This window comes from Scyliorhinus canicula, chromosome 1 (genome assembly GCF_902713615.1).
Source record: "Scyliorhinus canicula chromosome 1, sScyCan1.1, whole genome shotgun sequence".
In the NCBI taxonomy this organism is placed as follows: domain Eukaryota; kingdom Metazoa; phylum Chordata; class Chondrichthyes; order Carcharhiniformes; family Scyliorhinidae; genus Scyliorhinus; species Scyliorhinus canicula.
Window position 1 is genome coordinate 167,725,999 of NC_052146.1, and position 23,102 is coordinate 167,749,100.

Sequence of the window (23,102 nt, forward strand, 5' to 3'; positions counted from 1 at the left end):
TAGGAAACCCACAGAAACGTACCAGGAACGCTGCTCCTCTTTCACTGAATCTCCCTCCAATCAGCCGGCAGTGTCAATTTCAGCGGCCGGCTCACTTTGATCCGGAGAGGGAAGCTGACAGTTGGGGTCCATAAGCCCCCCCCCCCCCCCCCCCCGCCGTATATCGCGAACCGCGGTATTGCGGAGCGCGGTATAACGGGGGACTACTGTATTCGTATATAAGGAGCAAGAGGGTAACTAGAGAAAGGATTGGCCCACTCAAAGACAAAAGAGGGAATTTATGCGTGGAGTCAGAGGAAATGTGAGATTCTTAATGAGTACTTTGCACTTTGCATTGGTATTCACCAAGGAGAGGGACATTACGGATGTTGATGTTAGGGATGGATGTTTGATTATTCCAGGTCAAGTCGGCATAATGAAGGGGGAAGTTATGGGTATTCTAAAAGGCATTAAGGTGGACAAGTCCCCAGGTCCTGATGGGATCTATCCCAGGTTACTGAGGGACGAAATAGCAGGGCCTTAACAGATATCTTTGCAGCATCCTTAAGCACGGGTGAGGTCCTGGAGGACTGGAGAATTGCTAATGTTGTCACTTTGTTCATGAAAGGTAGCAGGGATAATCCAGGGAATTATGGACCTGTGAGCTTGACGTCAGTGGTCGGCAAACTGTTGGAGAAGATACTGAGGGATAGGATCTATTCACATTTGGAAGAAAATAGAGTTATCAGTGAGAGGCAGCATGGTTTTGTGCAGGGAAGGTCATCTCTTTCAAACCTAATAGAATTCTTTGAGGAAGTGACAAAGTTAATTGATGAGGGAAGGGCTGTAGATGTCATATACATGGACTTCAGTAAAGCGTTTGATAAAGTTTCCAATGGCAGGTTGACAGAAAAAGTGTAGTCGCATGGGGTTCAGGGTGTACTAGCTAGATGGATAAAGAACTGGCTGGGCAACAGGAGACAGAGAGTAGTGGTGGAAGGGAGTGTCTCAAAATGGAGAAAGGTGACTCGTGGTGTTCCACAGGGATCTGTGCTCGGACCACTGTTGTTTGTTATACACATAAATGATCTGGACGAAGGTACAGGTGGTGTGATTAGCAAGTTGCAGATGGTACTAAGATTGGTGGAGTTTCAGATAGCGAAGGGGACTGTCAGAGAATACAACAAAATATAGATAGATTGGAGAGTTGGGCAGAGAAATGGCAGGTGGAGTTCAATCCAGGCAAATGCGAGGTGATTCATTTTGGAAGATCCAATTCAAGGGCGGACTATACGGTCGATGGAAGAGTCCTGGGGAAAATTGATGTACAGAGAGATCTGGAAGTCCATTGTACCCTGAAGGTGGCAACGCAGGTCGATAGTGGTCAAGAAGGCATACAGCATGCTTGCCTTCATCGGACGGGGTATTGAGTACAAGAGTCGGCAGGTCATGTTACAGTTGTATAGGACTTTGGTAAGGCCACATTTGGAATACTGCGTGCAGTTCTGGTCGCCACATTACCAGAAGGATATGGATGCTTTAGAGAGTGTGAAGAGGAGGTTCACCAGGATGTTGCCTGGTATGGAGGGTGCTAGCTATGAAGAAAGGTTGAGTAGATTAGGATTGTTTTCGTTGGAAAGACGGCGGTGCCTGATTGAGGTCTACAAAATTGAGACGTATGGACAGTGTGGATAGCAACAAGCTTTTTCCAAGAGTGTGGGTGTCAATTGCAAGGGGTCACAATTTCAAGGTGAGAGGGTGAAAGTTTTTTACGCAGAGGGTGGTGGGTGCCTGGAGCGCTTTGCCAGTGGAGGTGGTAGAGGCAGGCACGATAGCATAATTTAAGATGCATCCAGACAGATATATGAACGGGCGGGGAATAGAGGGAAGTAGATCCTTAGATTCTTGATCCGACAGGTTTAGATAAAGGATCTGGATCGGCGCAGGCTGGGAGGGCCGAAGGGCCTGTTCCTGTGCTGTAATTTTCTTTGTTCTTTGCAAATGAGACTTTTTTTTATATAAAGAAGTTTATTCATTATATCTGGTGCTAAAATTTGTTAATGGGCTTGAGTTTTAAAATAATATATATTTTTTTAATTTGCCCATAAACTAATTAACTATTCTTACTCAGATAGCTTTTCTCCTGTGCCATGTGGGAAATGTTGAAGGGTAGTTTAGGGCTATTAATTATTCCTTTGAGCAGGTTATGTATGTACATACCTGTCCTTTTAAGAAATTGTTGGGGCTGAACCATAATTAGTGATCTGAATGTGAACGTCATTCACCAACTTCTGTTATTTGCTACATTTTGTGCTGGATAAACACAAATGATAAACGACTACTTCAATCAATGCCATTAGTGGGAGTTATTTTGTTTCCTTCGACCTCGTTTATTTTAAAAGAATGGCGGAATGATAGTATAGCTTTAGCCTTTTTTAGTTTTAAAAACGTGCATACCTGAATTCTTATCTCGGGAATTATTTTACTAAATATTGCTTTCTTGTCTGTTGCTCTATTTGATAAATGGTTAATCTTTCCAGGAACCCACATCGTTTGACTAGCTTGACTTTCTTCTTGACTTGCTAGTTATTGCTTGTGGGGAGAAAAACGTTGTCTGCCATAATAATGTGCTGAATTTGTTTCTGTACAAATAAAATGGCTGAACATAAGTTGTATTTAAATTTTTGGGAGCTGCTGGCTTGACCAACATTTATTGCCCATCTCTAATTGCCCTTGATAAGGTGGTGGCGAGGCTGGATATTTTATAATGTTGACGTACTCTTGATTGTGCGCAGTTGCACTCTTCCAAATAGCTGTGTAAAGTGATTTAAATTATTGTCTTGCTGAGAATTGTTCATGATAAATGGGCCAGAAATACTCTGGCTGAGTGTTATATTTAATGTCATAATTCACTCAGAAATTTGGTTGGCAGTGAGTTTGCTTTAACCAAGAGGAATGGCTAATTTATGGTCTGATGTGAAATGTTGTATTCATAAACCTGCTGTTGAATTTACATCACTAAGTCTTCTAGAATTGTACACATTTATACTTCAGGTTGTTCATGTTCAGTTATACTCATTTAGGAATGAAAAGTTTGTCATTTAAAATTTGGTAATTTAAAAAATGTTTTTATTAACAGGGAGGCGGTTCGTTACATCCAGGAGAATCTGACTATTAATTTGGATGAACTAGGCAGAGAATGTCTTGTCAATGCTGCCAAAACCTCCATGTCATCAAAAATAATTGGAATGTATCTTTCTAACAAAAAATACTGGTGCATTCGAGATGTGTTTCATTTCTAATGTCTTTGCTGCTGATTTCCTTCTAGCTGAGAGTAATATTGTTCAACATTGTGACTCTTGTCCTTTGTTCCAGTGAGCATTCCAAATATCGGCGTTTTTGAAGGGCTGTTTTTTGAAGGGCTGTTTTCAGCAGGGCAAGAAATCTAGCTATATTTTCAACATTCACAAAATGTTAATGTCAGTCTGTTGTGCAGTTACCCTAATGAGTACCAGTTGGGGGTCTAAAGGATTACATCTCATTTCTGCTCTTTTTTTTCATTAAAAGAATCAAGTGCAATAGGAAATTTTAAAAGTACCCTTTTCATGAATGTAATTGAAATACAAGCTTCAAAATTACATTTTTTTTAATACCTGCAGTATTATATCTTGCCACAAGCATCAGGTTTCAAATTCTCCAGCTAGCTTGATATATATAATAAGTCAGTGAAACCTTTTTACTTCAGCTCACTTCTATTACAAAATACGGTTGGGCTTGTGTTCGCTTACATTTAATTTGTCGCTGTTCTGTTTCCACTTGTCTTGAAATGACAGCATTATTTCCTGTAATGTTAACCAACAAATTTAATTTTCCTGTTGATTATTCTAAAAAGCTTTTGTTTCTTTGTGGGTTTGAGATGGCTACCACTGAATTGTCCACTGACTTGCCGTGTGTGCATATCTGACTCTGCTCTCAAGTCAGCAGATTGTAAGCTATAGTACTTTCTGTTTAACGTAGTTTCTTATCAGTGAGGTGAATTGAGTTTTTAAATGTGCTTTATTTACGTAACCCCTGATTTAAACTTAAAACAATTTTGAACCTTGACTTGAATCACAGTGATGCGGACTTCTTTGCCAACATGGTGGTAGATGCAGCTCATGCAGTAAAATTCACAGATGCCAAGGGTCAGGCTCGCTATCCAATCAAGTCTATAAATTTGCTAAAAGCACATGGACGGAGCCAGAGAGAGAGCCTTTTGGTAAATGGGTACGCGCTCAATTGTACTGTTGGTTCACAAGGTAAATATCAACAACAATAACGTCTGATTTGGTTAAACTAAGATTGGATTGGATTTGTTTATTGTCACGTGTACCGAGGTACAGTGAAAAGTATTTTTCTGGAGCAGCTCAACAGATCGTTCAGTACATGGGAAGAAAAGGGAATAACAGAAAATACATAATAGGGCAACACAAGGTATACAATATAACGACATAAGCACCAACATCGGATGAAGCATACAGGGGTATATATAGTGTTAATGAGGTCAGTCCATAAGTCCATTTATGAGTCTGGTAACAGCGAGGAAAAAGCTGTATTTGAGTCTGTTTGTGCATGTTCTCAGATTTCTGTATCTCCTGCCCGATGGAAGAAGTTGGAAGAGTGAGTAAGCCAGGTGGGAGGGGTCTTTGATTATGCTGCCCGCTTTCCCCAGGCAGCGGGAGGTGTAGATGGAGTCAATGGATGGGAGGCAGGTTTTTTGTGATGGACTGGGCTGTGTTCACGACTCTCTGAAGTTTCTTGCGGTCTTGGGTCAAGCAGTTGCCACACCAGGCTGTGACGCAGCCAGATAGGATGCTTTCTGTGGTGCATCTGTAAAAGTTGGTAAGAGTTCATGTGGACATGTCCAATTTCCTTAGTTTCCTGAGGAAGTATAGGCACTGTTGTGCTTCCTCCGTGGTAGCATCGACCTGTGCACACCTAGAAATTTGAAACTGCTAACCATCTCCACCTCGGCACCTTTGATGCTGACAGGGGTGTGTACCGTACTTTCTGAAGTCAGCTCTTTAGTTTTGCTGTCATTGAGGGATAGATTGCTGTCACTGCACCACTCCACTAGGTTCTCAATCTCCCTCCTGTATTCTGACTTATCGTTATTCGAGGTCCAGCCCACTTATGGTTGTATTGTCAGCAAATTTGTCGATGGAGTTGGAACCAAATTTTGCCTCGCAGTTGTTTGTGTACAGGTAGTATAGTAGGGGGCTAAATATGCAGCCTTGCGGGGCCCTGGTATTGAGGACTACGGTGGAGGTTGTTTATTTTTACTGATTGTGGTCTGTGGGTTAGAAAGTCGAGGAACCAGTTGCAGAGTGAGAAGCCAAGTCCTAGGTTTTGGAGTTTTGATATGAGTTTGGCTGGGATTATGGTGTTGAAGGCGGAGCTGTAGTCAATAATTTGGAGTCTGATGTAGGAGTCCTTGTTATCGAGATGCTGTAGGGATGGGTGTAGGGCCAGGGAGATGGCATCTGCTGTGTACCGGTTGTGGCGGTATGCAAATTGCAGTGGGTCAAGGCGTTCTAGGAGTATGGAGGTGATGCGCTGCATGACCAACCTCTCCAAGCACTTCATTACGACTGAAGTCAGGGTCACCAGATGGTAGTCGTTGAGGCATGTTGCCTGGTTCTTCTGTGGCACCGGTATGATGGTGGTCTTCTTGAAGCAGGTGGGGACCTGTAGACCGGTGGGCAGCACGGTCGCATGGTGGTTAGCATAAATGCTTCACAGCTCCAGGGTCGCAGGTTCGATTCCCAGCTGGGTCACTGTCTGTGCAGAGTCTGCACGTCCTCCCCGTGTGTGCGTGGGTTTCCTCCGGGTGCTCCGGTTTCCTCCCACAGTCCAAAGTTCATCGGGGAGGGGTGGGCTGCTGCTGGAGATACTGCTCGGCTTCGCTTTGTAGCCCATTATGTTGTTTCGTCCTTGCCACAAGCGCCAAGATTCTGTCTGTGACTCTAGCTTGATTTGATTTTGTCTCTTGGCATCTCGGATGGCTTTGTGGAGGTCGTACCTGGATTTCTTGTATACGTCAGGGGCGCCTGACTTGAACGCCTCAGACCTGTCCTTCAGTTGGGAGTCAATCTCGTGATTGAGCCATGGTATTCAGTTGGGGAATGTATGTACTGTTTTCTTTGGCGCGCAGTCGCCCACACATTTGCTGATGAAGTCTGTGACGGTGGTGACGTACTCATTTAAGTTGGTCACTGAGTTCTTCAATATGGACCAGTCACGTGAGAGCTCTTCTGTTTTCTCGGAACAGCACTGCACAACCTTCTTGGCTGGATTCTCCCGGTTGAGTTTCTGCTTGTATGCCGGGAGAAGGTCTTATGGTCGGGGGGTGGAACGGTAGGCGTCCTTGATTTTTGACTAGCAGTGGTCGAGTGTTGTCGTCCCTGGTGGGATTTTGGCAGTACACTCTTCAGGTTGGCCTTGTTGAAGTCTCAGGCCACGGTGAACAAGGCCTCCGGGTGTTGTTTCAAAGTTGTTTATAACCGTGTGGTTCGTTCAGCGCCTTCCTCACTTCTGACTGGGGTGGGATGTAGACCCCTATGATAATGGCTGAAGTGAACTCGTGTGGAAGATAGCATGGGCGGTACTTCACGGTCAGGTATTCCAGGTCCAGGGAGCAGTAGGTTGCCAGGGTCGCCACATCCAAGCACCAGGAGGAGTTGATGAGGAGGCGCACCCCTCCACCCTTTGCTTTGCCCAATGATGCCCGGTGAATTGAGAAGCCTTCAGGTTGTATGGCACAGTCCGGTGAGGCGGGGGTGAGCCATGTCTCTGTGAAACAGAGCACACAGCAGTATCTTACTTCCCTCTGAGAGGTAAGTCTAGCGTTAAGTTCATCCAGCTTGTTTTCGATCGCTTGTATGTTTGCCAGGAGTATGCTGGGGAGAGGGATCTTGAAACTGCATTGCTTCAGTCTAACCTGCAGACCGCCACGTTTCCCTCCCTTCCTCGGTCGGCAGCTGCGGCTGGATGGTCCTGGTATCCGATGGGAGACGTCCGACCTTGTAGAAAGTAGGTGGTTGCATCTGCTCAGGGACCAGCTGTACCATTGATCTCTGCCATCCAAAGACTATCTATGGATCATTTGCTGAAATCAGAGTTGTAAACGGTCTCATTATTGAATGTAAACCTAATGTGCTGCTGTTTGAAGGTTTGTTTAGTCTTTTGGATGTTCAAAGGACAGCTTACAGGGTTACTTAGTGCAGAGGTCTTTGGGGTCGTATTTGAATTAATGGTTGCTTCGATGTTCACTGTTTGTTTTAAAATAGATTAACTTGCGTTCATAGAATAAATATTGTTTTGTTTTTAAAAATACTTGTCCTTTTTCTGCTGTACCACATCTGTAGAGTGGGCCGTGTGTTCCCCATACCACAATCTATTAAAAGTTGTGGGTCAGGTGAACTCCATGATACACTTGGGGGTTCTCTAAACCCTGGCCCATAACACTTGGAAGGCGTTTAGTGCAGATTTATCGAAGTAGGCTGCATGAATTAAAATGAGAAAAAACTTCTATTCCCTGCAATGCAGACAGTAAAGCTTCCAGGGAAGAGTGATGTCAATTCTTTTTTAAAATCTCAATCATATGGTCGGTAAAGATAAAGCTTTTCTGCTAATCTGGGGATGGAGGGCAAGCAGGAGTGTGCCTTAAAATCAGAACCAGGCCATTCAACTGAGATTTAGAATTTTTTTTGCTGTTCATGATCATTCAAACTAATTGCTGCTGACTACAAGAATGTATCGTTATACAATACAAGCAGAATCATAGATTCCGACAATGCAAAAGGCGGCCATTTGGCTCGTTGACTCTGCAGCAACCCTCCGGAAGAGCACCCTACCTCGACCAATGCCTTACCCTATTGCCGTAACTCGACCTAACCTTAAGGGCAGCACGGTGGTGCAATGGTTAGCACTGCTACCTCACGGCGTTGAGAACCCAGGTTCAATCCCGGCTTTGGGTCATTGTCCGTGTGGAGTTTACACATTCTGTCCATGTTTGCGTGGTTTTCGCCCTCCCAACCCAAAGATGTGCAGGGTAGGTGAATTGGTCATGGTAAATTGCCCCTTAATTGGACAAAATGAATTGGGTACTCTACATTTTTCAAAACGGAAGGAAAAAAACTCCCTAACCTTTTGGACACTAGGGGGCAATTTTACCGAGGCCAGTCCACCTAACCTGCACATCTTTGGACTGTGGGAGGAAACTGGAGCACCATGAAGAACCCCATGCAGACATAACATTTGTATACAATAATACTAACATGTACTCAAATGACTGGTGATCTGGTTGCACGGATACTGGCAACGCAATTTCCCATTCTTTCTTTGTGCTCAGTTAGGGTAATCAACTGCAGATTATTTAACAACCGAGCTAAGCTCAATCGTCTTGTCAGCTAAATAAATTTGACTGGGTAACAGTAACAACTGCATTTGAATCTGACTGAGTCTGTCAGCTTGAAGATCTGTGCGGTACTTCTATATCGCAACCATTGAGGAAACATTTTTATAATTTTATAATTAATTTTTTTTAAGGCTAAATTTGTGGTACACTTTTGAAATAGTTAGAGCCTAAGATCTGATGTTCTGGTTTTTTGTTCCAACAGAATTCACTTTCCACATCCATGTTTTGAATTCATTAATGCAATTTTTATTTTTATTCAGTTAAAATTAACCAAAATATTTCTATTTTCAGGAATGACCAAAAGAATAATTAACGCAAAGATTGCATGTTTGGACTTCAGCCTGCAGAAGACAAAAATGAAGTTGGGTATCCAAGTTGTCATATCTGACCCAGAAAAGTTGGACCAAATTAGACAGAGGTATGAAAGGATTGAAGCTGGAAACTTCACTGCACTATTTTTGAATCACTTATTCTGGTGAACATTTGTGGGTACTTAACCCTTAAATTTAAACAAATTTTTTTTTGTTGATTTATCCTGAGATTGCAATTAAGTATTTAGGGAGTTTAATTTTATTGTAATTGGAGTTTTGGGATCTCCCTCCTCTTTCTCGTCCTCGCTGAACCCGATTGTCCATGAGATGCACAACCTGCTTTTCCCTGACCTTATTACGACAAAATTGATGGCCACCCAATTTCACTGCTGATGTTGGTGGTTTCTCCTCTTCACATATCCCCCTGCTCACCGTCAAATTGCCAAAATAAATCCCACTTCAGAAAAACAATCTCTGCTGCTTCTGTGGTCACAAGCTACTGCCCCATCTCCCTTTCTTAGTGTTTGGACGGTTATCATCCCCAGTATCAATGTCCAATTTTCATGCAATTCTATTTGAACCCTCAATTATCTCTCCTTACCCAGCACTGAAACAAAATCACAATTACACCCTGTGTGGTAAACTTAACACTATCTTAATTCAGCTGTCTGGAGCCACTGATATGCTGGCCACACATCCACTCTCCAATGCCTCTTCTCCATTGTCGAGCTGAGTGGTCTTGCTTGGTTCCATTCCTTACTGCCTAGTCATAACCAGAAAATCTGTAATAACCAACTTGATTGGATTTTTCGAAGAGGTGACCAGGTGTGGGAAATGCATTTGACGTAGAATACATGGACTTCAGCAAAGCTTTTGATAAGATCCCACATGGGAGACTGACAGCGAAGGTAAGAGCCTATGGGATCCAAGGAAATTTGGCAAATTGGATCCAAAATTGGTTGAATGGCAGGAAGCAGAAGGTGATGGGTTGAGGGCAGTTTTTCACACTACCCTTCACCATCTCAGCACAAGCCCAGCTCACCACGAGTTCAAAAAAGCCATCCGACAGCTGATGAACAACACGGCCTCTGGCGCAGATGGAATCCCCGCAGAAATACTAGAATGCGGCGGAAATGCACTCTTGACAAGATTCCATAACCTCATCACCCTTGTCTGGAAGGAAGACAGCATGGCAGATGATCTCAGAGATGCCTTATTTGTGACAATCTTCAAGGAAGGGGACAGATCTGTGGGCAGCACGGTAGCATTGTGGATAGCACAATCGCTTCACAGCTCCAGGGTCCCAGGTTCGATTCCGACTTGGGTCACTGTCTGTTTGGAGTCTGCACATCTTCCCCGTGACTGCGTGGGTTTCCTCCGGGTGCTCCGGTTTCCTCCCACAGTCCAAAGATGTGCAGGTTAGGTGGATTGGCCATGATAAATTGCCCTTATTGTCCAAAAACTGCCCTTAGTGTTGGGTGGGGTTACTGGGTTATGGGGATACGGTAGAGGTGTTAACCTTGGGTAGGGTGCTCTTTCCAGGAGCCGGTGCAGACTCGATGGGCCGAATGGCCTCCTTTACTGTAAATTCTATGAAAAAAAGATCTGACTGCAAAAATTAGAGGGATTTCCCTGCTTTCTGCCACGGAAAAGGTCATCGCAAGAATACTTCTCAACCGCATCCTCCCGGTGGCTGAAGAGCTCCCCGAGTCTGTGCGGCTTCCTCCCATCAAGAGTCTCTGTGGACATGAACGTCAGTGCGTGACAAATCTAGGAACAGTGCAGGGAGCAGCATCAACCTCTACATGGCCTTCAATCTCGCAAAGGCCTTCAACTCTGTCAACTGTGAGGGACTGTGGACCATTCTCCTCAAATTCAGCTGCCCGCAGACATTTGGCACCATTCTCCAGGCCTGCTCCACGATGACATGCAAGCAGTGATTCTCACCAATGGAACCACCACAGACCCAATACATGTGCAAATTGGGGTCAACCACTGTTCTTCATCTTCCTTGCAGCAGGGCACGGCACTCCAGGTGGTATGATGGTTTGCACTGCTGTCTCACGGCTCCAGGAACCCGGGTTCAATTATGGGCTCGGGTTACTTGAGTTTGCACTTTCTCCCCGTGTCATTGTGGGTTTCCTCCCACAGTCCAAAGATGTGCACGTTAGGTGGATTGTTCGTGCTAAATTGCCCCTTGGTGTCCAAAAGGTTGGGTGGGGTTATTGGGGTTGGGTGGAGACGTGGGCTTAAGTAGGATGCAGTTTCCAAAGGCCAGTGCAGACTCAATGTGCTGAATGGCCTCTTGTGAACTGTAAATTCTATGATTTGATGTACACTCCACCTCGTCACCCTGAAGCTCCCTGCTGGAGTGCAGCTAACCTACCAGACAAGCGGGGAACTGTTCAAACTCTGCCTCCAGGCTAGGACCCAGGCCACCCCAACCTCTCATCTAACTGTAGTATGCAGACGATGCCTGTATGCGCTCACATTCAGAGGCGAGCTACAAACCATCATCGACACATTCACCGAGGGATATGAGAGAATGGGTCTCGAAACATCTGGAAAAGAAACATTCTCACCAGCCCGCTCCTGCCATACAAAACTGCTCTCCAACGATCACGATGCATGGTGAGCCCTTAGACAATGTGGATCGTTTCCCATATCTCGGGAACCTCTTTGGATGCCTGAGGGGCAGAATATTCAGAGACCACAGACCCAGCACCAAGCTCATGGTCTATAAATCAGCCGTAGTCCCCGTCCTGTATGCATCAGATACATGGAAAATGTACAGCACACACCACAAATCCTTGGAGGGAGGCAGCATGGTGGTGCAGTGGTTAGCACCAGGACTACAGTGTCCAAAATTGCCCTTAGTGTCGGGTGTGGTTACTGGGTTATGGGGATAGGGTGGAGGTGTGGACTTGGGTGGGATGCTCTTTCCAGGAGCCAGTGCAGACCCGATGGGCCGAATGGCCTCCTTCTGCACTGTAGATTCAATGATCCTACGCCGCTGAGGACCCGGGTTTGAATCCCGGCCTTGGGTCGCTGTCCGTGTGGAGTTTGCACATTCTCCCTGTGTCTGTGTGGGTTTGACCCCCCCACAACCCAAAGATGTGCAGGGTAGGTGGAGAGAGGTAAGACGAGCAAGGAGGGGACATGAGAAGTCTTTGGCAGGTAGGATCAAGGAAAACCCAAAAGCTTTCTATAGGTATGTCAGGAATAAAAGAATGACTAGGGTAAGAGTAGGGCCAGTCAAGGACAGTGGTGGGAAGTTGTGTGTGGAGGCTGAGGAGATAAGCGAGATACTAAATGAATACTTTTAGTCAGTATTCACTCAGGAAAAAGATAATATTGTGGAGGAGAATGCTGAGACCCAGGCTATTAGAATAGATGGCATTGAGGTGCGTAGGGAAGAAGTGTTGGCAATTCTGGACAAGGTGAAAATAGATAAGTCCCCGGGGCCTGATGGGATTTATCCTAGGATTCTCTGGGAAGCCAGGGAAGAGATTGCTGAGCCTTTGGCTTTGATTTTTAGGTCATCATTGGCTACAGGAATAGTGCCAGAGGACTGGAGGATAGCAAATGTGGCCCCTTTGTTCAAGAAGGAGAGTAGAGATAACCCCGGTAACTATAGGCCGGTGAGCCTAACGTCTGTTGTGGGTAAAGTCTTGGAGAGGATTATAAAAGATACGATTTATAATCATCTAGATAGGAATAATATGATTAGGGATAGTCAGCATGGTTTTGTGAAGGGTAGGTCATGCCTCACAAACCTTATCGAGTTCTTTGAGAAGCTGACTGAACAGGTAGACGAGGGTAGAGCAGTTGATGTGGTGTATATGGATTTCAGTAAAGCGTTTGATAAGGTTCCCCACGGTCAGCTATTGCAGAAAATACGGAGGCTGGGGATTGAGGGTGATTTAGAGATGTGGATCAGACATTGGCTAGTTGAAAGAAGACAGAGTGGTAGTTGGTGGGAAATGTTCAGAATGGAGTTCAGTTACGAGTGGCGTACCACAAGGATCTGTTCTGGGGCCGTTGCTGTTTGTCATTTTTATAAATGACCTAGAGGAGGGCGCAGAAGGATGGGTGAGTAAATTTGCAGACGACACTAAAGTCGGTGGAGTTGTAGACAGTGCGGAAGGATGTTGCAGGTTACAGAGGGACATAGATAAGCTGCAGAGCTGGGCTGAGAGGTGGCAAATGGAGTTTAATGTGGAGAAGTGTGAGGTGATTCACTTTGGAAAGAATAACAGGAATGCGGAATATTTGGCTAATGGTAAAATTCTTGGTAGTGTGGATGAGCAGAGGGATCTCGGTGTCCATGTACATAGATCCCTGAAAGTTGCCACCCAGGTTGATAGGGTTGTGAAGAAGGCTTATGGTGTGTTGGCCTTTATTGGTAGAGGGATTGAGTTCCGAGGCCATGAGGTCATGTTGCAGTTGTACAAAACTCTGGTACAGCCGCATTTGGAGTATTGCGTACAGTTCTGGTCGCCTCATTATAGGAAGGACGTGGAAGCTTTGGAACGGGTGCAGGGGAGATTTACCAGGATGTTGCCTGGTATGGAGGGAAAATCTTATGAGGCAAGGCTGATGGACTTGAGGTTGTTTTCGTTAGAGAGAAGAAGGTTAAGAGGTGACTTAATAGAGGCATACAAAATGATCAGAGGGTTAGATAGGGTGGACAGCGAGAGCCTTCTCCCGCGGATGGAGGTGGCTAGCACGAGGGGACATAGCCTTAAATTGAGGGGTAATAGATATAGGACAGAGGTGGGTTTTTTACGCAAAGAGTGGTGAGGCCGTGGAATGCCCTACCTGCAACAGTAGTGAACTCGCCAACATTGAGGGCATTTAAAAGTTTATTGGATAAGCATATGGATGATAAGGGCATAGTGTAGGTTAGATACCCTTTAGTTTTTTTCCATGTCGGTGCAACATCGAGGGCCGAAGGGCCTGTACTGCGCTGTATCGTTCTATGTTCTAAATTGTCCCTTAATTGGAAAAAAAAATTATGTACGATAAATTGAAAAAAAATTCTTGGAGGTTATATCATTAATGCTGCCTCTGCAAAATCCTGCAAATCTACTGGCAGGACAGGCGTACCAACGTGAGCGTCCTCTCCCAGGCCAATATCCCCAGTATTGAGGCACTGGTCACGCTCGACCAGCTGCGATGGGTGGGCCACAATGTCCGCATTCCTGACACACTCCCAAAACAAGTGCTCTACTCCCAAGCTCCCAATGCAAGCGATCACGAGGAGGGCAGAGGAAATACTGCAACGACACTTTGAAATCCTCCCTAAATAAATGCAATCACTTGCCTTAACGCACAATCTGGAGAGAAAGCATTCTTTGCGCCAATCACCTCTAGCGTTGTCAGGTTGAGCACGCAGAGGCCTAGTATAAACAGCGGAAGGGGAGCGCAGAATCCAGCGCATCCACCCACCCACGTCATCAAGCATCAGCTGCAACCCATTGCAGAGTCTGCGGATCCAGGATCAGACTATTCAACCACTGCAGAACCCACCTCCCAGAGTGGAAGCAAGTTATCCTCGATGCTGAGGGATTGTCCCAAGAGAAAGAGAGAATTTTTCTGACTGGAAGCCTATGTCCGCAGGGATCAGGATAGGCTTGGATTGTTTTCCTTGGAGCAGAGGAGACTGAGGGGGGACATGATTGAGATGTATAAAAATTATGAAGACCATAGGTAGAGTAGGCAGAAAGCAACTTTTCCCCTTGCTGGAAAGATCAATGACCAGCGGACATAGATTTAAGGTAAGGGGCAGGAGGTTTAGTGGGGATGAGGGGAAAAACCTTTTTTAGCCAGAGGATGATGGAAATTTGAATTCGCTGCCTGAAAGGGTGGTGGAGCAAAGACCCGTATTACATTTAAGAAGTATAGATGTGTACTTACAATGTCAAAGCATGCAAGGCTTTGGGCCAAGTGCTGGGAAATGGGATTAGAATAGTTAGGTGGTTGTTTTTGACAGGCGCAGGCGCGATGGGCTGAAGGGCGTTTTCTGTATTGTGTGGCCATGACTGCTGTTCCTGTCTGCACCATTTTCCTTCTCGGGACCCCAACATCCATCTGTTTCACATTTACGTGGTGACTTTCGACAACACCAGGGAATACAATCTGGTTTCACAAATACATCGATGGCAACCAGCCCTACTTCACCAACCATTTCTCTTGGCCCGTCCACTATTCTGGTTTGCCATGCTACTTGCAGACATCCAATGTTGGAAGAAGTGAAATTGTTTTCAATTGAGAAAAACAAAATCATTGTCTTTAGTTCCTGTCACAAACTCCACTCACTCTTCACTGACTATATCTTCCTGTTCACTGTCTGAGGGTAAATTGACCATTGCGTTTTGGTTTGCAACCTATGTGACCCTGAGCCAAGGTCCATATCCTCTTAATCGCTGAGACCACCTCCTATCTCTGATCATTACCTGCTCTGGTCCATATTGTCGCATCTGATGCTGAAGCCCTTATCCATTCATTTTTTAATGTCTATTCAAAAGGCCTGCTCCTCTGGGGGGTGGAGTGGCGTAGTGGTATTATTGCTGGTCTCGTAATCGAGAGACCCAGAGTCATTCTCTGGGGACCAGGGTTCGAATCGCGCCATGGCAGATGATGAAAAAGTTCTGGAATTAGATGTCTATTGATGAACAATTGAACCATTGCCGATTGTCGTAAAAACCCGTCTGGTTCACTAATGTCCTTCAGGAAAGGAAACCTGCCGTTCTTACCTGGTGTGGCCTACACAAGACTCCAGACCCACAGCAATGTGGTTGATTCTTAATTGCCCTCAGGGATGGGCAATAAATGCTGACCCGGCCAGCGATGCCCACATCCCATGGACAATATTTTTTTTAAATGACACCATTCGTTCCTCAAATTACACCTTTCATAATCTTCCGTTCGCCCAAACTTCTGCCTATATGTTAACTTTCCAATCCCCTTTCAATCCATCACCTTGTGCCCATGTCTTGAGTTACAGCCCTAAACACACGTTTTCACATCCCTACCTATTGATGCAAAACATGGGGGAGAGGCAGTTGAAAAGGAGAATTTCAGTAAGTATAGAAACATATAAATGTGCAGTGCAATAAATATATCCTGTGTATAAATATCTTTCATACTTTGTCCGTAACACCAACAGTTTTATCCTCTGATCAGATTTGCAATGATCACATGCTAAATAAGTTTTGCCATCTGAGATCACCTAATACATGAAAAGCTTTCTGGGCAACTTCATTATAATCACTACTGTATTTCTTTTTGTATTTGGTTTCCTGCTCCGTATTCAATGTTGGCTGTGGCTTTGATTTTCAGGGAGTCTGATATTACCAAAGAGCGAATCCAAAAGATCTTGGCTACAGGTGCAAATGTCATCTTGACCACTGGTGGCATTGATGATATGTGTCTAAAATATTTTGTCGATGCTGGTGCCATGGCAGTACGCCGATGTCTGAAAAGGGACTTGAAGCGAGTTGCAAAGGCAAGCGGAGGCAAGTATAAAAATCAGACTTGTTGGGGATTGCAGGACATGAAAAGAGAAACTGTGTTAACGTTCCAGTACGTTGACCTGAAACAACCATAAATTCCTGCTTTCCCAGTGTTGGATTTTGAAGGTACCCAAAGATGCTCTGGTTAACCCTTTGGCGACACTAGGAGCTAAAGGTTTAAGTGGCAGTTGTCGAGAACTGATCACGCGATTTAAATCTCTAACTCTGGTGGCTCTGCCAGTGATATGCTCAAGTCTGGGAAAAGTTAGAAGAAATACAATCACTTCCAAATTCAGCACATCTACTTTAATTACCCAGACCAAGCTCGCAAGGGACACTCCACAGTCTGGACCCTTCCCGATTAATTCCACCTCTTTCTCGCCTCTTCTTCCCTCTTTTTTTCACCCAACAGTCACGCACGGCTGGAATTGAACCCAGGTCCATGGCACAGTGCTAATTGTCCCACCTTGCTGCCCAGACCAGCTTTATTTTGAGGGGTAGTTTCAGCAGTATTTGGCTGTTGCACATACTTGGAAATTTTTTTTACACTATTTCATTTTGAATAGAGGCCATTTGTTTGTTGATTCTAATCACAGAATTGTTAGGACGCATGTCTGTGCTGTCTCTGCACGAGCATCGGACTTACTGCCTTTCCCCTGTAACCCTGCACATTGTTTCTATTCAAATAATTTATCTAATGCCCTCTTGACTACCTCAGCTGAACCTGCCCCGACCACACTATCAAGCAGTGCATTCCAGACCCCCAACTACTTGTTATGAGAGAGTTTTTTCTCACATTACGTTTACTTCTTTTGCAAATCACTTTGCATCTGTACCTTCTCGTTCTTGACCCTTTTAAGTTCAGCATAACCTTGCTCTTGTACTCTTATGCCCCTATTAATAAAGCCCAGGAGACTATATGCTTTAACTGCTCTCTACCTGACCTGCCACCTTCAATGATCTTTAAATGCAAGTTCCTCTGCTTCTGCATCCCCGTAAGAATTTAACACCTCATTTTATATTTTCTGTCTGTGTTCTTCTTATCAAAATGCATCACCTCGCACTGCAGTCTAATTTTGTGTAATTATGCTTTTTTAATAAATGGTGGTCAAATATGCAATTACAAAATCTTGGCAAAAGCATGTTGGCTCAGACCTTGCAGTCAGCTGCGATCTGAGGACAAGTGCTCCTGGTTGCAAAGATATTTTGGGGCCTTCCATTTTCTGTCCTTGCAGCCAGGTTTCCTGTCCCTGAGACCTGTCTAGTGTAAGCAAGCATCCAGATAAGTAACACGCAATATCCCCTCGTCTCTGACACTGGCATTTTCAGAAGGGTCTGTGCAGTGCAAACCTGCCTCCGGAAGATTAGGCTTCCTGGGCAATAACCCCACATAAGTGAATCAGGTCTTCTGAAGAATCCGATGCATAACAGCCACAACGTTCTCAAGACTTGCTGTTTCAATACTAACATGCAATTGTGTACAACTGTCATTTTGATTTGAGGACTATTTTGTTCCTTTTGATTGTACTATTTTATGTTGGCATATGACATAAAAGCAGAAAAGTTCTGGGGCATTTATTTCACATTTTACTCTTTTGTTTGTAGCAACTATGTGTTCAACACTGGCAAACTTGGAAGGAGAAGAAACTTTTGAGGTCTCCATGCTGGGCCAGGCTGAGGAAGTAGTTCAAGAAAGAATATGTGACGATGAATTGATACTAATTAAAAAGTATGTGGGGGGTGAAATATGTTAAATGTGTTCTCTTTGCAATTGATACCCTGGTTTTTAAAGGATTTGTTGAAATTAAGCCTTTTTTTGGAAAGTCTTCATTCACTTTGGTTTTTTTTGCCCTTGAGGATTTGCAGGATTGCTTCCTTGACATTGCCCTTTGATTTTGTTTAGCAGCATTGGTTTATTGTAGAAGGTGGAGAGGAAAGTTTTCTTTCCAAAATATGTTTATTCAACATTCCAACATGTTTGTAACAACAGTACACAACTCTCCTCCCCCCCCCCCCCCCCCCCTTCTCCAAAACTAGCCCCATTTCTGGTGGAAGTCCTCATCCGCCCGTCTCAGCAAATTTCACTTTCTCCAAATACAAAAACTCAATTTGATCCCCCAGCCAGACCTAGGCACTGGGGGAGAAGCTGACCTCCACCCCAACGAGCCCCCGCTCCTGTCTGCAACACTGGCAAGTCTGACACCTCCGATATGGCCTCCAGGGGATCCAATTCCATGAAATGAAATGAAAATCTCTTATTGTCACGAGTAGGCTTCAATGAAATTACTGTGAAAAGCCCCTAGTCGCCACATTCCGGCGCCTATTCGGGGAGGCTGTTACGGGAATCGAACCGTGCTGCTGACCTGCTTGGTCTGCTTTCAAAGCCAGCGACTTAGCCCTGTGCTAATAAGCCCCATACGCAAAGCCTCGGACATGGTGCTGGAAAACGACCCCCAATATTTCTCCCAAATTCAGGCACAACCAGAATATATGGACATGATTGGCTGGATCCTTCCCCCACTGCTCGCAACTCTCCTGGGTGGAGAGGAAAGTTAATTGTACTAAGTGGTTTGACGGTTCAAGTCTCCATTAACTCAGTGAAAGCTAAGGGTTTTAAGTGCATCATGAGATTTGTGCCAATATTTTGGTAGAATATAACTGAACTTTAATCTTTGTTGCAGCGAACATTCATGAATTGTTTGTTTGCAGTGTTACCAACTGTAACGTAGCTGTCTTGGATAATGTTTTGTTCATGTCTAGTTTTTCTAGATTGCTCCTGTTATTTCAATAAGTGCTGAAAGTCTAGACAGTTGATGTTGAAAGGCTCTTTGTATAGTTAGGGCATCATAGAAGAGAATTATATTGTCATTTGAAGTAGTAAAAATCCTGAATATGTTTTGCTGTCTTGTGGGTTGGCGTGAGGCTATTTGTAATGTTCCTGTCTCCCTCACTGAGACTGGTTGATTTGAATAAGGAATTCCCCAACAGCTTGAAAGGCGCAATGTGTTTCGCAAGCTCAGTCACTGGATGAATCATTATGGCCAGCACCTTCAAGCAAAAAACAAATAGTGCTATTGTTAATAGTGTTAAGTTTATAGTTAAGCTGAACATAATGCTTTGGTTATGATTTATGGATGTGTGATTAAGATGATTGAGTTACTCATTATCTGAAGGTTTGTTTGCAATACTTGATACTGAAGTTCCCATTTATTTGCTGCTATACTTATATCTGTAGTATGAGCAGTTATACGCATGGGATAGAGCATATTCAGTTATGCAGAGCTGAAAGACACTACAGTTGTGTTTGACAGAAAGAGCATGGGCTGCACAGAAATCATATTTCCATACAATTTGCTCATGTAAAGTAGCTGTAATGACGTAAAGTAAAAAGTAAAGCGCTTTATTGTCACGAGTAGGCTTCAATGAAGTTACTGTGAAAAGCCCCTAGTCGCCACATTCCGGCGCCTGTCCGGGGAGGCTGGTACGGGAATCGAACCGTGCTGCTGGCCTGCTTTAAAAGCCAACGATTTAGCCCAGTGAGCTAAACCAGCCCCGTGATCACTAATTGTGTTAGAACATAGAACATTACAGCGCAGTACAGACCCTTCGGCCCTCGATGTTGCGCCGACCTGTGAAACCACTCTAAAGCCCATCTACACGATTCCCATATCGTCCATATGTCTATCCAATGACCATTTAAATGCGTTTAGTGTTGGCGAGTGCACTACTGTTGCAGGCAGGGCATTCCACGCCCTTACTACTCTCCGAGTAAAGAACCTACCTCTGACATCTGTCCTGTATCTATCTCCCCTCAATTTAAAACTATGTCCCCTCGTGCTAGACATCACCTTCCGAGGAAAAAGGCTCTCACTGTCCACCCTATCTAACCCTCTGATCATCTTGTATGCCTCAATTAAGTCACCTCTTAACCTTCTTCTCTCTTAACGAAAACAGCCTCGAGTCCCTCAGCCTTCCTTCATAAGATCTTCCTTCCATATCAGGCAACAGTCTGGTAAATCTCCTCTGCACCATTTCCAATGCTTCCACATCCTTCCTATAATGCGGCGATCAGAATTGCACGCAATACTCCAAATGCGGCCGCACCAGAGTTTTGTACAGCTGCAACATGACCTCATGGCTCCAAAACTCAATTCCTCTACCAATAAAAGCTAACACACCGTACGCCTTCTTAACAACCCTCTCAACCTGGGTGGCAACTTTCAGGGATCTATGTACATGGACACCGAGATCTCTCTGCTCATCCACACTACCAAGAATCTTCCCATTAGCCCAGTACTCTGTCTTCCTGTTATTCCTTCCAAAATGAATCACCTCACACTTTTCTGCATTGAACTCCATTTGCCACCTCTCAGCCCAGCTCTGCAGCTTATCTATGTCCCTCTGTAACTTGTAACATCCTTCCGCACTGTCCACAACTCCACCGACTTTAATGTCATCTGCAAATTTACTCACCCATCCTTCTACGCCGTCCTCCAGGTCATTTATAAAAATGAGAAACAGCAGTGGTCCCAAAACAGATCCTTGTGGTACACCACTAGTAACTGGACTCCAGTCTGAACATTTCCCATCAACCACCACCCTTCCAGCTTCTTCCAGCTAGCCAATTTCTGATCCAAACTGCTAAATCACCCTGAATCCCATGCCTCCGTACTTTCTGCAATAGCCTACCGTGGGGAACCTTATCAAACGCTTTACTGAAATCCATATACACCACATCAACTGCTTTACGCTCATCCACCTGTTTGGTCACCTTCTCAAAGAACTCAATAAGGTTTGTGAGGCACGACACACCCTTCACAAAACCGTGTTGAATATCTCATAAACCTTTCCAAGACTTTGCCCACAACAGAAGTAAGGCTCACTGGTCTATAGTTACCGGGGTTGTCTCTACTCCCCTTCTTGAACAAGGGGACAACATTTGCTATCCTCCGGTCTTCTGGCACTATTCCTGCAGACAAAGATGACAAAGATCAAAGCCAAAGGCTCAGCAATCTCCTCCCTACCTTCCCAGAGAATCCTAGGATAAATCCCATCCAGCCCAGGGGGCTTATCTATTTTCACACTTTCCAGAATTGCTAACACATCCTCCTTATGAATCTCGAGCCCTTCTAGTATAGTAGCCTGAATCTCAGTATTATTAGGATCGTAATGTTGTTACTGTATTGCTACTGTGTTAGTTGTACCAATGCAGATCAGATTTGTTCCATCAACCTGATCGAAAATTCTTGAATCTTGAGTTAATTTTGTTTCTGACTTCATAGAATAGTTCAGCATAGGAGACTATTCGGCCTGCCATGTCCATGCTAGCTTGCTGCAAGAGCAACTGTTTGTCCCACTGGCTTGCCGTTTCCCTGCAGCCCTGCAGTCTTTTTCTCTTCAGTTAATTATCCCTTTTGAAACCATGATTGAATCTGCCTCCACCGCGCACTCGAGCTGCATTCCAGAACCTTGATGCATAAAAAATTTAAATTTCTTCATGTTGCCTTTAGATTTTTCAGTGTCCTCTAGCCCTTGTTCCTCTGTCAATGAGAACAGTTTCTCCCTATACACTGTCCAGATCCCTCAATTCTGAACACCTCCATCAAATCCTCTCTCAACTGTATCTGGCGATAACATCTTCTTCAGTCTCTCCACATAACTGGAAATACTCATTCAGGATCCATTTTGTAAGTCTTTGCTGCACTGCATCCTCTCTCATGCCTCCTTACCCTTTCTGAAGTGGATGCCCAGAATCAACCGTATTCCAGTTGAGTACAGACCAGTGTTTTGCAGTGGTTGACTGTAACTTTGTTGCTTTCGTACTCTGCTATTTATAAAACACTCTGTATCCCATAAGCCTTTTTAACTGCTTTTGCAATCTTTTTTGCTACCTTCAACCATTGGTGCAAATTTAACCACAGGTCTCTCTGCTCCTTTAGAACTAATCCTTTAGTTTATATGCCTCGCCTTATTCTAAAATCTATCACTTCGGCTTGTTTGAAGCAGTTTTTGTTTCCAATTCTGTTGTGCCTCTGCATTGAACCAGTAAGCTGATTTGATGCCAAATTAATTGCTAGGGAATCGTTCTGATTCCTGATCTAATTTAAATGATGTGCACAGCATAAGCCCTGTGTATGGCCATTGGGCAAATAGGTTAGTCTTGCTTTGGTTTCCATGGTTAATTTGGCTGTTTTGCTCATCCACCAAGTCTTTCTTTCTTCCATCCTCATTCTGAGGTTGGCTGCAATATGATCAAACCTTCTCCACTGATTTCCATTCTCCGTCACCCTCCCTGTCCCATAGTGAGGCCAGTCCACTTTTTGACATCTTGGTTCTATCTTGTGCATGTTTTCCCAGCTTTTTGTTTTGCATTACCTTTTTCCCAACACTTATTTTCACATCACATGTCCATAAAATGTGAGCCCTTGAAACTGCAAAGTGATAAGATTTGGACAGGCTTTTGTTTTAAATATTTTTATTAGGGTATTTGAAAGTTTTTATAATAATAACAATGACATAAACATGATAGAATAAACATTTCCATCCCAACCTTCACATATCACAACCATAAAACAACAATCTGGCCCTCTTTCCCCTCGCCCACCCCCTTGGAAAACTGCATCTGCTGACAATTTAATTTTCCCCGAGAAAGTCAACGAACGGCTGCCGCCTCAGGGTGAACCCAACCATTGACCCTACATTTATCTTCTCAAGGCTGAAAAACCCAGCCATGTCACTAACACAGGTCTCTACACTCGGGGGCTTCAAGTTCCTCCACGTTAACAAGATCCGTCTCCGAGCTAACAGGGAGGCAAAGGCCAAGACGTCGGCCTCTTT

General features: G+C 44.4%; 1 protein-coding gene across 1 annotated transcript in view; it reads left to right on the forward strand.

Moving 5' to 3' along the window:
- Window positions 1-23,102, forward strand: part of tcp1 (t-complex 1) — a 79,857-nt gene that overhangs the window by 27,573 nt on the left and 29,182 nt on the right. The window contains exons 5-9 of the mRNA XM_038802286.1: window positions 3,119-3,229; window positions 4,096-4,277; window positions 8,729-8,855; window positions 16,093-16,268; window positions 17,871-17,994. Coding sequence (XP_038658214.1) covers window positions 3,119-3,229; window positions 4,096-4,277; window positions 8,729-8,855; window positions 16,093-16,268; window positions 17,871-17,994 — 720 coding nt within the window. The remainder of the gene's footprint in view (window positions 1-3,118; window positions 3,230-4,095; window positions 4,278-8,728; window positions 8,856-16,092; window positions 16,269-17,870; window positions 17,995-23,102) is intronic.